The sequence below is a fragment of the Mercurialis annua genome, linkage group LG7 (genome assembly GCF_937616625.2).
Source record: "Mercurialis annua linkage group LG7, ddMerAnnu1.2, whole genome shotgun sequence".
Taxonomy (NCBI): domain Eukaryota; kingdom Viridiplantae; phylum Streptophyta; class Magnoliopsida; order Malpighiales; family Euphorbiaceae; genus Mercurialis; species Mercurialis annua.
Window position 1 is genome coordinate 7,194,123 of NC_065576.1, and position 16,551 is coordinate 7,210,673.

At 41.5% G+C, this 16,551-nt stretch overlaps 1 protein-coding gene across 1 annotated transcript; it reads right to left on the minus strand.

Moving 5' to 3' along the window:
* Window positions 1-12,938: 12,938 nt before the first annotated feature.
* LOC126656544 (uncharacterized) lies at window positions 12,939-16,265 on the minus strand. The gene is made up of 3 exons (XM_050351136.2): window positions 14,584-16,265; window positions 13,829-14,454; window positions 12,939-13,753 (listed from the first exon to the last, which is right to left on the minus strand). Exons 1-3 carry the CDS (start codon window positions 15,455-15,457, stop codon window positions 13,019-13,021), a joined length of 2,235 nt encoding a protein of 744 aa, XP_050207093.1. The 5' UTR covers window positions 15,458-16,265; the 3' UTR covers window positions 12,939-13,018.
* Between the last annotated feature and the right edge of the window lie 286 nt (window positions 16,266-16,551).

The following is a 16,551-nucleotide window of genomic DNA, read 5'->3' on the forward strand; positions in this document are numbered from 1 at the left end:
AGAGCATACATTTATAACACACGCACAATAGGGTATTGATTTTATTTAATAGTACATATTGGAATGTAATACATTTCTTTACTCTTATATTGTCGACACTTGTGTGTCATTTGACATTTGATTGCATTTCATATTGCTTTACCCTTTCCCGGTATTTTAAGTATTTATGATATTTTTCATTTAATACGTTATTATCAAGATAACATAATTCGATAAACAAGCATTTTCAAATCATACAATATATATTATTTTTCAATAATATGATCTAATATATTCATATACCTCGTCGTATTAAAATATACAGCTTTATGAATATTAACGAGTAATTTAAAGTGTACTCACCACTTGCTAGCCAAATTCTTCAAATAAGCTTGACGATATCTCGATCCGTTTACCTCAAGCCTTTTCGATAGTCGCTCCTCCGATCTACGCAAATATAATAATAGCAAGAATTAATAAAATTCTAGCTATTATTAATTTAACCAAAAATTATGTTTCTAGCCAATTTCGGGTATCGAAACCTCTTACTTAAAAAAGTCCTACCCCTAAACAAAGTTGACATTCTTAAATTTTAGAACGTCGTCTACAACTTTTGTTTAGGTCTCGGACCATAAAACGCACCCGAAGGTGTCAGAATCTAACTCCTAACTTATTACATAGTGATGTCCTAAAACTGCAGAACTGCTCTGCGCAACGAAATGTTCTTCCTCATATGACCATGTTTGAGGCAGAATCAGGGAAAACTCAAAGGTAGACATTTATAGAGGACACATTAAAGTTTCTTTACAATCAAACAGAACCGGATTTGGAGTTATACAACTCCAGATATGGCTCTTGTAACATGACTGTTCTGCATAACAGTTTTCTGCAAAACGTCAATTTGTTTACATCGACTAAATCGTAACTTATTACGCAATGAAGCTAACTTATCGATACCACATTTTAACAACAATACAATCCAGTCCCTAAACACATTCTAATCATACACATTTCAATACCTATGCATCAATAAAAACACTTAGATACGAGTTACATACAAGGACCGAATTACTCATGCATTTGGCATTCAACATTTAACCACCAAAACTCACTTTTAATTCAACTCTATCACTCCTAATACATGCTTAAAATCACTAAGTTAATCTCTTATCCTCGACCAATCTTAGGGCCAAATACTTATCGACAACATCCATATTCAAATTCAATCAAAAGCAACACCATATCATATTAAACATCATCAAACTAAACATCGTCACCACAAACACATTATTGTCGAACACATGAACAATCCATCAACCAATTTCAGCAATCAATTGTTAACTAAAATCATAATTAAATCCTTACCTTGATGTACGATACAAAACCCGAAGATAACCATCAAATTCTCCATCAAATCCTTCATTCCAAGCTCCAAAACACCTTATATCATATAATCAAGTAAAAACTCTAAATTAGACTTAGAACCCTGATAGGAGTAAAATACTCCTATTTACTCGAGTCGTTTCATTACGTTTTTATGCTATTTACCGTGCATTTTGAGGTGTTTGTGTGCCTTATTATGTGTTTGAGCTTTTCAGGGCATTGAAGCGTTTCGGAGCGTTTTTTGGCCAAAGAAAGTGAAAGAATCGACAAAGAATACAAGGAGCGAAGTCTTATCGAAAAAGTCATGATTGAAGCCTGTCTCGATCGAGACAGACACTTATGGAAGTGTCTCGATCGAGACAAGAGAGGAACTTTAGGCAGTAGCTTTTGGAGAAGCTTGTCTCGATCGAGACACGTTCCTTTAATGAATGTCTCGATCGAGACAAGGGTTAAACATTGGGCTCAGACTTCGAATTTTAAAGACACAAGACTTGAGGCCCACTTCCTTATTTGGCCAAACACTCATGTAATAGGATGTTTTTATTTCCTTTTTGAAGAGTACTATATAAACACTTTTATCTCTATTTTTAGGGTATGTCTCATTAGTGTAGGAGACATCAATTTTAGTGTAGTTGTAATTCCTTTTGCTCTCACTTTTATGTGGGAATCTTTATTGTTCTTGGTGTTCTTCATAAAGAATTTCCAGATTTTGTTCTTTTTGGGATTGATCCTTATTAATGCAAGCTTTTATTATTGAATCTCCATTATCTTGTTTATGTTAGTGCTCTACAACCTACTTAAGGTAATCTTTCTTACTTTTAATATGTTTATTGAATGTTGTTTAGTGATTAATGTTAGAGTAGTTATGGTTTTCTAAACCCCTTGTTTAGGGGTTGCTTATGATAGTTGTGTGATGATTAGTTGATTAGGGGTGGTTTGTAATTAGGGTTTGATGTGATTTTTGTGCTTATTGACCTAGGTTAGATTGATCTCCTAATCTATGGTTTTTGGACTAATTGCTTAGGCGAGGGTCACTTAATTAGTCGGATTTAGAAATCACATGTTTAATGCTTAATCACGCGAGAGCGGTTTAGGTTTTATTTGGTTATAAGTTAGCTTCATGATTGGATTCGATTGGTATTATCGAAATCTAATTACGCGAGAGCGATTTAGATTTCGGTATATTAATCTAATTTCAATTAGCTCTAATTGCGGACTCGAGAGAGCGGATTAGGCATTTTAGAAAGACTTGATCCAAACCAATATTTCAAACAACCCCCGGTTACCTAGTATTCATAGATTTGATTAGCAACCCTTAAACGCTTTTTACTTCTTGTTTATTCTGTTGTTTAGTTAATCGTTACTTAATTAGTTATTTGCTTAATTTAGTACTTCTTTTCTTTTAGTTGTGTTAAGTTAGTGTTATTGCAACTCATGCTATTTGTGTGCTAAACGAATTGAGTGACAACTAAAATCATTCTCATCATAACTCTACATTCCTCGTGGGTTCGACAACCCGGACTTAAAGTCCACTTTGATTACAAGTTGGTGAAGTAAAAATACCAACAAGTTTTTGGCGCCGTTGCCGGGGATGAGGTTGTGTTTAATTGATTGAAAGTATTTTGAAATTCGGTCGAGTTAGCCTTATTTTCTGTTTTTACTTTTCTTTTGTTAGTTTGTGTTTTCGTGAATTACGCTTGGTGTTCTTGTTTGTGGTTGTGCAGGAAATTTGTGTTGTGTTGGTTTATCTTCAATATTATTTTTTTATGGTGAATATATTTGGGCAAGAGTAATGGCTTGGAATCTAAATTGTGAGATTTGTGGGGATTTTAGTCATACCGGAGCCGAGTGTCCTACACTCTATTCAAATTGGAATGACCATGTCAATTATGTTGGTGATCAATGGCAAGCTAATGACCCTTATTCCGACATGTATGATCCGGGGTGGCACAACATTCCGAACTATGGTTGGAGCAACAATTGGGAGAACTTTAATGAAAACTTGAACTTCGACTCAAGCTATCACCCACATCAAAATCAATGGGACCTAAATTCCAATTTTGGCAATGAAGCACAACAATCACATGGTTTTCAACAAGATGAAATGTTTGATGAATCTAGCAAAATCGACAAGATCATGGAGTTGTTAGATAGAATGGAGGTACATCATGAAATTCAGTCTACACATCTTCATAACCTAGAGATACAAGTTGGTCGGTTAGCTAGTGATTTGAAAGAGACAAACCAAGAAGGATTACTAGCCGAAATTGAAGCTACTCCAACACAACATGCTATGGCCATAGAGTTGAAAGATGATGATGCTTTAGTAGAACATCCTCCCACAAAGGTTCACATAGAGATTGAAAGAGAAAAGTGTGAGGATGTTGAACTTGAAGCTCCAATTTCCAAGCCACTTACTTGTCCCAAGAGCGTAAATGATGAAAGTGAGGAGAAATTTGGTATTACGGTACTCTATGAGGAATTCAACAAATCCTTTGAATATAAAGATCCATTCTTGGAGGGGTTTGATTCCGAGTATGACGGAAAGAATATCAAATATATGAAGATGCTTCATACTCCTCATGTTCTTTGTTATAGAGTACAGGCATACTCTATATTATTGGAGTTGTATTTGAAGGAGCCAACAAGGAAAAAGAGGGAGAAGATGCTACCAAGACGGCTTCCACATGTTAGGTTGTATTTTTAACAACCTTACGAGAAGAGTCTAGCTTTGGACTCCAACTAAAGCGCACTCGGGAGGCAATCCCGAGAGTTACTTGGGAGCTTTGCAGAAGCATTTTGGTACAAAAGATGGAAAAGTCGACGGAAAACAGGCGAAAGCTCATTTACAAGTCTGAAAAGCCGACCCTGCTGCACTAATTGGCAAATTTGAGCCAGCTAGAAGCTTCAAATGAATTTGTATTCTTTATAAAAGTTAAAGTAGACATCCCAAGCTTTCCAACGGTTCAGGAATCGACTCAATCGGACATTTCTACACCAAGTTATGAAGTTTCGAAGATCGCGGTTCTGTAGAGCAAAGGGTGTCTCGAACCAAGACACCAAAGTGTGATATGTGTCTCGATTCGAGACAAATGTGTCTGGAGGCAGATTATAGTGTCTCGAACCGAGACACTCCTCCATTCTAAGTGTCTTGGTTTGAGCTTAGGCTTGAAAAAAGGGGGATTTCTGATTTCAAACACAACAAGGCTTGATTCTCTTTGCCATTTTGGGCCCAACACATTTGTAGTTGATGTTTTCCTTTCCTCTTTTGTGGGTACTATAAAAAAACAACATTATCTCAAAATTAGGTAGAAGATTGATAGACAACATTTTACATCATTTAGTTCTCTTTGTAGTTGTCTCTTTTAGTTAGGAGTAGAATAGTTTTAGGGTTTTGTGCCTCCATCTTTTCCACCATTGTTGTGGTGTTGGAGCTTTATGATTTGTGTTGAACAAGAGTTATCTATTAATACAAGTCTTTATTGTTGATTCAATTCTTCCAAGTAAGTATTTTTTCAATATGATTTCCATTTGCTTAGTAGTTATTAGTGATGTTTAACATGTTTGGCTAAACCCCCATGTTTGGGGGTTGATATGAACTCTTAAATGTTGCCTTGAATGGATTTGTATGTATGGCTTGAATAACATGTTTTAATCATTATTCTTAATGCTTGTTTTAGATTGATCTCCTAAAGCATGATTAGTGTTTGTTTAATGCATTGAGAGATGGTTAAATAGATAGACATATGTGATTAGAAGTCTAAGTCATAACACCGTGAGAGCGGGTTAGGGATTAGGTAGCCGTTGAGTTGGATTAATCATTGCTTGTTGTTTAATTGATTAGGTTTAGTATCACAAGAGTGAGTTAAGCTTTAATTGGTTGCTCGATAGGTGGTTTTGTTGTTCTTTGAGGCTCGAGAGAGCGGGAACGATGCTTAAGAAACAACTCGGTTCTTGTTGAATGCCATGATGTTCATTTCCGTTTGTTACAATGTTAATTAGCTAGTATCAACCCTCAAACACTTTAATCTTATTGTCTTCAATCCTTTTATCATTTAGTTGTTGATTGTTGTTTGCTTTTATAGTTAAATAGTTGATTGCTTAAGTTTAATTTCCGTAGTTGTTAATCGAAAAACCAATCACTCGTTTGCTATCCGAATTGGAGTTCAAAATCATATTTCATTCTCATTAAACCTCTCATCCCTGTGGGTTCGACAATCCGGACTTATAGTCCACTCTATTACAAGTTGGTGAGTAAAATCCCCAACAAACCCTAACCTTTCTTTTCATGATTACTTCAAAATAAATCATATAAGTCTCAAATTAATGACCTTACCTCACTTACCTTGAAGAATTGTGATGATTTCCATCAAAGATCATTAATATCATTGAATACCTAAAAATCCTGAAACATACAGCTCAATTATCATCTAAATACTTAAAGTTTTTCCTCAAATTGAAGCCATATAACTGTAGATAATCATTTTCCCGTTCCGTGGCCGCAAGAATCGCTCAATTTTGTTGAGAAACGAAAAAGTTATGAGCATTTGAAATTTTGGAGAATTTGGAGATGAGGAGCTACGAATCTCTCCATTGATTTGCTGCAAATTTTGTGATTTATGGTTTGATAAACAGATAAACGGACCCACCGAGATAAGCCAATCCACAGCACATCTCGGACCGACCGATATAGGGCAAACATAACGTGATAAACAGATAAACGGACCCACCGAGACAAGCCAATCCACAGCACATCTCGGACCGACCGATAAAGGTCAAACATAACAAACAGAACACATCAGGGGCGACACACAACACATCTCGGTCTCACCGAAATACACCAAACGCAACTAATAAAGAATAAACCGAAATGTCACAACATCACAAACCGATCAGAATGTACTCTGACATTCACTCCGAACACACGGGACAAATCTGTCAGGACGTACTCTGACATTCCAGACAAAACAGCTGCACAGACAAAGAGAATGAAGTCAGACCTGTCGGCCAGACAAAGAGAAACAAAGAACTTAATATAAAAGGCAAAAGGAAAGTAGGTAAAAAGGTTGAATTCTCTTTCTCTCTCTAAAACTCTTAGTCTCTTTTCACTTCTTATTCTTTCTCTCACTAAAGCAGTTACTGACTAGACCGTCGGAGTGGTTTGCCGGAATCCCCTTCCGGCACCCTTCTCACGGTTGTTTTGTACCTTGTAGGTGCGGCCTGGAAGTGTTCATCAGAGATAGCCACGATTCGAGGTTACAAGTTATCATTTGGCGCCGTCTGTGGGAACGAAAATAAGAAAGTTTCCCCCTTTCTATCCTTTTGGAAACTAATAGGATGAGTAGAGTAGAAGGAGATGATCCTGCAATCGGAGACAATAATACGCAAAGCAGTAGAATGGGAGAGGGACTCAACGCTCCACCGAGAAGAGCTGGGGGCGAAAGCTCGTTTTGCCCGGTCACTACATCGATGGCGGGCGTTCACCCGAGCCCTCTGTCGGGGATTACTACTTATTACCCGTGGGGAATGCCGTCGTCGAGTAACGTTCCTCCAACATCATACTCCACCCCTACGCACCAAACCACTCAAACCTTCTTACGCCCAGGCGTAACCCCCATCAACCTCACATTCACCCCGAACGCCACCCCCACACCTGGGCAAACCATCCCAGAAGTCCAAAATCCTACGCCAGCACAAATCCAAGAATACATCGAATTTCATACTCGGCAGCTAGCTTTCCTCCAACAGGTACAACAGGTCCATACTCGACCAACAGCCCCAACTGCAACCCAGGATAACACTACCACTCCGCCGTACATACCAACTGCACCACCCTACCCACAAGAATTCTACCAAGGCCAAAAAACACCCGAGGAAGCAAACCGCGAGAAAAATCCACGAGAACAAAACCCAGAACCAACGCAAACCGGACATAAAACTCCAGAGGAGCACAAAAAGACACTAAAACGGGTGGAGATCGAGGAGAGCGTGCATAGCTCGGATGCTGATTCCCCAAAGAAAAAGAACCTGGAGCAAGAAATCACCGAAAGGGTCAGAACCGAAATGGAGAAATTTAGAAGAAAAGAGCCGAGAAACACAAGCTTCCTGAACATCGGAAACCCTCTGTCGGCAGAAATACGAGAAGAACCCTTCCCCTTAAACTACAAAACACCGCAGTTAGACGATTACAATGGAACAGGGGACCCGATCACGCACTTGAGCTGTTTCCAAGTGGTCATGATGGTGCAATGTTTGTCCGAAGCGGCTGTCTGCAAACTTTTCCCGACTACCCTAAAAGGACCAGCTGCCATCTGGTATCAAAGCCTAAAAGAAGGCTCCATCCGAAGCTTCGACGAGCTGGCAAGAGCTTTCCGAACACATTTCGCACCGAGCATACAACGAAAGAAAAAATCCAGTGACTTAAAACTCTGCTACCAGAAGCCAGGAGAAAGTCTGCAGAGTTACATCGGCCGATTCAACGCAGAAGCGGTCGAAGTGGGAAATTTGAATGATGATACTGTGATAGACGCAATGAAAGACAACACGACAATGATGGCCTTCCGGGACAACTTGATAACAAACCCGGTACAAACTTACTCCCAGCTGATGGACCGAGCCTGGAACTACATAAATTTAGACGAAGAACAGCGGCGAAAAGCCGCACAAACTACAACATCGTTCCGAACAACGAGGCCTAACTTCGATCAAAGTGCCAGGCATGATAGATTCGGACCAAGGAACCAACAACAAGCTGGTCCGCCTCGAACAGACCCACACCGACCTGTAAAAGTAGAAGACCAAGCTTTCATCCCACTCAATACCCCGAGATCACACATCTTGATGTGGATACAAAATAACAATGAACCAGTGAGATACCCACCCAAACTGCAATATGAAGGAGACAGGAAAAAATATTGTCAGTTCCATGACGGTCACGGCCATGTTACCGACGAATGCGGAAGCTTGAAAAAAGAAATAGACCGTTTGGTACAAGTCGGTCGGTTAAAAGACTTTGTAGCACAGAGCAAAAATTACAACTCGGGAGGAAGAAACCAGAGGGATAACAATGGAAAAAGAGAGGAAGCACCGCCACCAAAAAGACAAAACGTGTCAGGAATAATCAACACAATAGCAGGCGGAATGATGGATCCAGAATATACACGAGGAAGACGGAAAAGGCAGAAGATGGTAATGAACATATCAATGGCGAAAACTATGCCAGAAGTGAGCTTCGGTCCAACTGATGGAGAAGGAATAGATTTTCCTCACCAGGACCCGCTGGTAATCTCGGGTTTGATAGAAAATTTTTGGGTGATGAGACAATTGGTAGACGAAGGAAGCTCAGTTAACCTAATCACGAAACAGGCATACCTCGGAATCGGCTGCTCAATACTGAATCTTAAACCAGTCAAAACCCCCTTAGTTGGCCTAGGGGGAACACCGGTACAAGCCGAAGGAGTAGCAGAATTAACGGTAGAGCTGGGGAAAGAAAACGGATCCAAAGAAGGAGGCTTGGTCGGCATCACTAAGAAATTTAAAACACTGTTCATGGTTGTTGACATGCCACTTGCTTACAACGTCATACTCGGCCGACCTATGTTGTACAGCACAGGAGCGGTCACATGCATTAAATACTTGTGTATGAAAATACCAACCGAGGAAGGAGTGGTAACAGTCAGGGGAAGGCAAGACATTGCCAAGCAGTGCTACTTGGTATCGATGGAAGCGGTATCAGAGACACTAGCCATTGAAACAATGGAGATACCAGACTCGGATGAAGGAAAGCTTGAACCACACGGAAAGATAGAAAGAGTTAGCCTGGCAGGTATAACACCAAGATCGGTCCAATTAGGCGCAGAATTACCTAAGCCAGTAAAACAGGAGATAACCGACATGCTGATCAGAAACGAAGTCGAGTTTGTCAATACACCAGGCGAAATAGAGGGAGTCGACCCGGCCATAATATCACATAAACTCAATGTCGACCCAAAACACAAACCAGTCAAACAAAAGAAAAGAGCTTTCGCAGTAGACAGACAGATCGCCATCAGAGCCGAAGTAGACAAACTGCTTGCAGCAGGTTTCATCAGAAGAGTATACTATCCGGAGTGGCTATCCAATGTCGTGCTCATAAAAAAGCCGAACGGAAAGTGGAGACTGTGCATAGATTTCACAGATCTAAACCGAGCATGCCCGAAAGACAGCTACCCCTTGCCAAACATCGACCAGTTGGTCGACTCAACCAGCGGCTACGAAGTGTACTCGTTCATAGATGCAGCCCAAGGATACCACCAAATCCCAATGCACAAAGACGATGAAGAAAAAACAAGCTTTGTTACCGACAACGGCACATACTGCTACAAACAAATGCCATTCGGGCTAAAAAATGCAGGGGCAACATATCAGCGTCTAATGAATTTCGTGTTCAAAGACCAGATCGGTCGCAATATGGAAGTTTATGTAGACGACATCATCGTCAAGTCCAAAAAAGTAGAAGATCACGCGAGAGACTTGGAAGAAGTCTTTACAAAGCTAAAAAAATACAAACTCAAGCTAAATCCAGACAAGTGCGCCTTCGGAGTCCCAGCAGGTAAATTCCTAGGATATCTCATCTCCCAGAAGGGTATCGAGGTAAACCCAGAAAAAACAAGAGCAATCCTAGATATGAAGGCGCCAAAATCAGCTAAAGAAGTTCAGAAGCTAAATGGAAAAATCACAGCCCTCGGTCGATTCGTGTCCAACTCGGCCAAAAGATGTCTCCCATTCTTCAAAACATTGAGAAATGCAAAAAAGTTCGAGTGGACCGATGAATGTCAACAATCTTTCGAAGAACTCAAGAAATTCCTGAGTTCACCACCATTGCTCGGAAGGCCGGAAACCGGAGAAGTACTATACCTATACTTAAGTGTCACTAATGAAACAGTGGCATCGGTACTGGTGAAGGAGGAATTAACTGAGCAAAAGCCGGTATACTACACGAGCAAGGTGTTGAAAGGCCCCGAGATCCGATACAGTAAAATTGAGAAGTTTGCACTCGCATTGGTTTTAACAGTGGAAAAGCTAAAAAGATACTTTCAAGCTCACACTGTCGTAGTCCGAACAAACCAACCCCTACGAAAAGCACTGGCAAGACCGGAAACATCAGGACGGCTAATCAATTGGTCAGTCATGATAGGATCGTACGACATCAAATACGAGCCGCGAACAGCAATGAAAGCCCAGATCTTAGCCGACTTTGTAGCCGAAACAACAACACACGACCAACCCACCGAAGTAGACAAGGGTCTTACCAGCTGGACACTGCAGGTCGATGGGGCATCAAATATAACCGGAGCCGGCGCAGGCATAATACTAAGAGGACCACACAAAATCAAAATGCAACACTCAATCCACCTTAATTTCCCAGCAACCAACAATGCAGCAGAGTATGAGGCTTTGATAAATGGGCTGAGGATGGCTACAGTGGTGAAGACTGAATATGTCAAAATCCAGAGTGACTCTCAGCTAGTGGTTAATCAGGTACTCGGAACATACGAGGTGAAAGACCCAGAAATGAAAAAATACGTAGACCGAGTGAAAGAGCTACTTACAAAAATTACCGAAGAAGGCGGGAAATGGGAGTTGGAACAAATCCCCAGGGAAGAAAACACCGAAGCAGACACACTAGCAAAGGCAGGAGCATCCAGCGAGATAATGCCGAGCATACCATGCTCAGTTCAAAACTTCAGCAGTATCCAAAATCCTGAAGCCACATTCCTCATAAACCCTTTAGATCAGTGGATGGAACACATCATTTCATACATCGAGAATGGGAATCTGCCCGAAGATAACAAAGCAGCAAAGAAAGTAAAACGCCGAGCACCACACTTCTCATACCGAGACGGGACTCTATACAAAAAATCCTTCTCACACCCCTGGTCCAGATGCCTCACAGTAGAAGAAGGGAAATATGTATTGGCTGAGATACACGAAGGTATATGTGGGAGTCACATCTCGCATCTAGCTCTCTGCCGAAAAGCTGTTCTACAAGGTTACTACTGGCCGACACTGGCACAAGACGCAGCAAACCTGGTACAAAAATGCGAAAAATGTCAGTACCACCAAAACGTCCACCATCAGCCAACAGCAGAACAAAACCCAATAGTAAGCCCTTGGCCATTCAGCATGTGGGGAATAGACATTGTCGGGCCTTTTCCAGTGGCAAGTGGACAGCGAAAATTCCTGATAGTAGCAGTCGACCACTTCTCAAAATGGGTAGAGGCCGAAGCTGTGTCCACCATAACAGAAGCACGAGTTCGAAGCTTCGTCCGAAGAGAAATCATCTGTCGTTTTGGGATTCCAAAAACCATCATAACCGACAATGGAAAGCAGTTCGACAGCAAAAACTTCAGAGAGTTCTGCAAGGAAAAAGGAATTGACCTAAGGTTCACTTCGGTCACCCACCCACAAAGCAACGGAATGACAGAAGTCACCAATCGGACCATTGTTAATGGCCTGAAAAAACGCCTCGACGAAGCTAAAGGGCGATGGGCCGACGAGCTACACAATGTACTATGGTCATACAAAACCACCCCAAAAGCTGGCACAGGAAGAACACCATACAGTTTGACCTATGGGTGCGAAGCAATGGTACCAGTCGAAATTGGCATGCCCACCATCAGAGTACAATACTTCGACGAACAACAAAACGAAGAAAACACCAAAATTTGCCTCGATCTGCTAGAAGAAAGAAGAGATCAAGCATTAATGCACATCGAAGCATACAAACAAAGGATGGCAACATATCATAACAAACGAGTCAAACCTTTGACATTCGAAGTAGGCGACCTGGTACTACGACGAGCTGATATAGCAAGAGGAAACGCAGGCATCTCCAAGCTCGGAGCTAACTGGGAAGGGCCTTACCAAGTAAAGAAAGTGGGAAAAGGTGGAGCCTATCACTTAACCTACATGTCCGGAAGAGACCTACCAAGAACCTGGAATGCCAGAGTTCTCAAAAGATTCTACCAGTAGACAACATTCAGTTAATCGAGTCTGTCAGGGGTTTTTTCACTTGCATTTAGGTCAAAGTCGGCTGTAGGCCCAAAATGCAAGTTTTTCCCCTATCAATAAAAGAAAAAGAAAAAGCAAAAACGAAATGTGCAACACCGTAATTAGAAAAAAGCAAAATCCGAACAAAGCAATCGCTTTATCCGAACAAAGCAATAGCTTTAAACAATTTAAAGCAATCGCTTTATCCGAATAAAGCAATAGCTTTAAAAGACTAAAAACAATCGTTTTATCCGAGCAAAGCAATAGCTTTAAATGACTTAAAACAACCGTTTTATCCGAACAAAGCAATAGCTTTAAAAGACCTAAAGCAATCGCTTTATCCAGACAAAGCAATAGCTTTAAATGACTTAAAACAATCGTTTTATCCGAACAAAGCAATAGCTTTAAAAGACCTAAAGCAATCGCTTTATCCAGACAAAGCACTAGCTTTAAAAGACTTAAAGCAATCGCTTTCTCCGAACAAACTCATAAGTTAAAACAACATAGAAACGAAGAAAAAGCAAATAAACAAATAAAAACCGAGCACACAGATGAAACAAAAAGGAAAACTATATACATAGATCACGGGGAACAATCCGAACAAAAAGTTGATTTATTACAAAAACTAATCTATTACAGCCCGAGAAATATCATCGGGCAACTGGGCACCATTTCCAGACATGGAACCACCACCCTCACTCAGCCCGGCCTCTTCATAATGACTCACATCAAGCTGACCAAGCACCGAGGGAGCAACAGTTGTCTGACCAGTCCTCTGGTCACTAGCAACTTGGGCATTCTCTTGATCTATCCGATCAAACTCTTTGCTCAGCTCGGCTATCATTTCAGTAGCTGCATCAGACACTTCGGCCTTCTTGCGCAGGAACACCTCGTACATAGCAGCTACGTCCAGATACAGACATTCCGGATCAGCGTCAGGGAGCAACAGAGGCCCCACTCTATCTTTCAGATCATCCTCCAGAAGGTCAGTCAATTGACCAAACTCAGCGGTAACCTCGGTTCGAACAGCCTTCATAGCCTTCTCCAGCTCCTCCGAAGATAACCGCTTCTGCTCGGCCAAAACTGCATCATGCTGCTCTCTCTGCTTGATGAGCTCCAACTCATGTTTTCGTTTTAGCTCAACTCGAGCCTCGGTCAAGTTAGCCACCTCTTTCTTTAGATCCGCAATCTGCGCATTATACTCATTGATATGATTGTCCAGCACAGATTGAACATTGGCTCGAGCAATCTGCTCAGACTCCAAGGCAGCAGCAGCAGACTCGGCTTTCTCCCGATCAGCAGACGCCTGGTTAACTAAGTCGTCCTGAACCGAACGGGCACCGAGCAGGTGGTTGATCAACTATCAAAAATAAAAATCAGGATCAGCACAAACCACATAAAAATACATATAAACAAAATCAAAAAATTTTTCTACCTGAAAGGCCAACGAACAACCCCCATCAATAAAATCCCGAGGATGAACAATCTTCATACCATCGACATCCTTCGGGAGAGAACAGAGACGGGCCAGGGAAAGCGCAGTAGGATAGTTCTCAACAGTATCCGCCGACGTCTTCCTCTTCAAATACCGAGCAACGGCAGATGAAGTCAGAACCGGATCAGCTGTAGTCTCAGTTGGGACTTCAGCGGTATCCACAGCCTTCCCCTTCCCCTTCCGAGACAGACCTTTATCTGTCACCGGCAAGTCGGCGTTAAAAACCGGGATAGACACGGACTCAACCCCCGGCCCAGCAGCAGCCATACCGGCATTCAAAGCCAACACAACAGGCTCATTCGGCCTCTCATCACCCGACGCATCCTCAAAAGCGTCAATCTCAACAGACAAAGGGTCAACACCCTGATCAGAAGGCCTCTTGCCAACAGTCTTCCCTCTTTTCCTTTTCTTCTCAGCAAGAGGAGGGACCGCCTCCAAAGTTACACCGGGACCACCAGCTTTAAGTACATCAGCCATCTTCGGCTGAGAAGCATCCACAGTCCGAGACGCCTGTCCCTTGGTCGGTCTAGGTCGCCTCCCAGCAGTAAAAGCAGCCATATCCATCGCTACAAAAGCAAAATAACGAAATAAATTAAAAACCACCGACGTACAACACAACGACACACTTATGCCAAAGCAAATACAAGAAACAAACAAAAACTACAAAAAAAAAAAAAAAAAAAACCGAGAACAACCTTGGCGAGTAGGGTTAAACTTTACAATCCTCAACCGAGGAATGAGCTCCTCAGTGTTCACAAGGCCGATCTGCCCCAACAAAACCTGAAGACGAGCATGTGCCGTTTCTCGGATCTTATCCCTCCTAATGAAAGTATGCTCCGGAGACACACATGACCAGCAGCGAGGCAGTTCGGTAAAGGCCGAGGGATGCCTAAGTCTAAACCAGTCCACCCTAAAACGTTTAAGGGACGTGGTAACATTCTCAACTATTCGCCTAGGCTCCGACTTAAGAATTTTAAAATAGGCGAAGTCATACTCGCCATTATAAACTAAACCATACATACTAGCAAAAAATTTTACCGAAAAAGGTATTTTATTTTTCAAACAAAGAGCCCGAACGGTAAAGAAATGCCTAATACCGTTCGGATGAAATTGACTCAAAGGCATCTGATACCACCGAAGCAGCTCAACTAAGTCGGTCTGAAAGGGAATCCTAACACCAGAGTGAAGATGCTCTACACAAACAATTACATACCCCGGGTCTACAGGGGCATTTATGGTTATACCCGGAGGAGACAATTCTAAAGTGTAACCGTCCGGAATCCTAAGTTTCGATCCTAGATAGTCCAGATAATGTTGGTTAAGCTCGGCAAAGGTGGTCTCCATCATCACCCTCCTAACAGCAGCAGTTTTGGACTTCCTAGGTCTAACACGCCTAGGCCGAGCATACGAAGTCGCTTCCGAGCAGACCAAATCATCTAACCTATTCTCACCAACAATACCATCTTCGGTATCTTCGACAGGATCACTATCACTACTACTAGGGTCCTCATCAATATTCATATCTAGGTCTCGCTCGGACAGGTTCTGAGAATCTTCTTCGCCCGACATTTATTCACTAAAGGCCAAAAAGAAAAACAGATAATCAACAGAAATAAACCCTAAGTAGGCAAGATCAACAAACAAACAAGCAAGAACAGAAACAAACACAGGCAAAAGTTAAAAACAGATCAAACAGAAGAAAAACGGGAAAACTTACAATTAAATCTTGAAGAAGAACAGTAAGAACAGCAAGAACAACAAGAACAGCAAGAACAGCAAGGAAAGCAAAAGAACAGTTGAGAGAGCAAAAGAAAATCAAGAGAAAAGAAAATGAGAAATTAAACAAAGAAAGGTTTTTATAGAAACCGAACAGGGGCAACTGAAGAGTCACCTCAAAAAACGCACCAAAACCAAAGGACACATCAATAAATGTGCTAGTGGGAGACAGCATCTATGACACAAACAGCAAACAAAAGACACGTGTAACAAAAGCGCTGACAACAAATACACACAATAAAAGCAAAACACACTCGGACATAAAATCCTTGGACATAAATATCCAACACGCCAGGGGGGGACTTGTGATAAACAGATAAACGGACCCACCGAGATAAGCCAATCCACAGCACATCTCGGACCGACCGATATAGGGCAAACATAACGTGATAAACAGATAAACGGACCCACCGAGACAAGCCAATCCACAGCACATCTCGGACCGACCGATAAAGGTCAAACATAACAAACAGAACACATCAGGGGCGACACACAACACATCTCGGTCTCACCGAAATACACCAAACGCAACTAATAAAGAATAAACCGAAATGTCACAACATCACAAACCGATCAGAATGTACTCTGACATTCACTCCGAACACACGGTACAAATCTGTCAGGACGTACTCTGACATTCCAGACAAAACAGCTGCACAGACAAAGAGAATGAAGTCAGACCTGTCGGCCAGACAAAGAGAAACAAAGAACTTAATATAAAAGGCAAAAGGAAAGTAGGTAAAAAGGTTGAATTCTCTTTCTCTCTCTAAAACTCTTAGTCTCTTTTCACTTCTTATTCTTTCTCTCACTAAAGCAGTTACTGACTAGACCGTCGGAGTGGTTTGCCGGAATCCCCTTCCGGCACCCTTCTCACGGTTGTTTTGTAC

Coding starts and splice junctions, on each gene's coding strand:
- LOC126656544 (XM_050351136.2), bottom strand. CDS start 15,457: ATGTCGGGCGAAGAAGATTCTCAGAACCTGTCCGAGCGAGACCTAGAT. Junction 14,455..14,583: donor GTTTAACCCTACTCGCCAAG/GTTGTTCTCGGT, acceptor TTGCTTTTGTAG/CGATGGATATGGCTGCTTTT. Junction 13,754..13,828: donor GTTGTTCGTTGGCCTTTCAG/GTAGAAAAATTT, acceptor TATTTTTGATAG/TTGATCAACCACCTGCTCGG.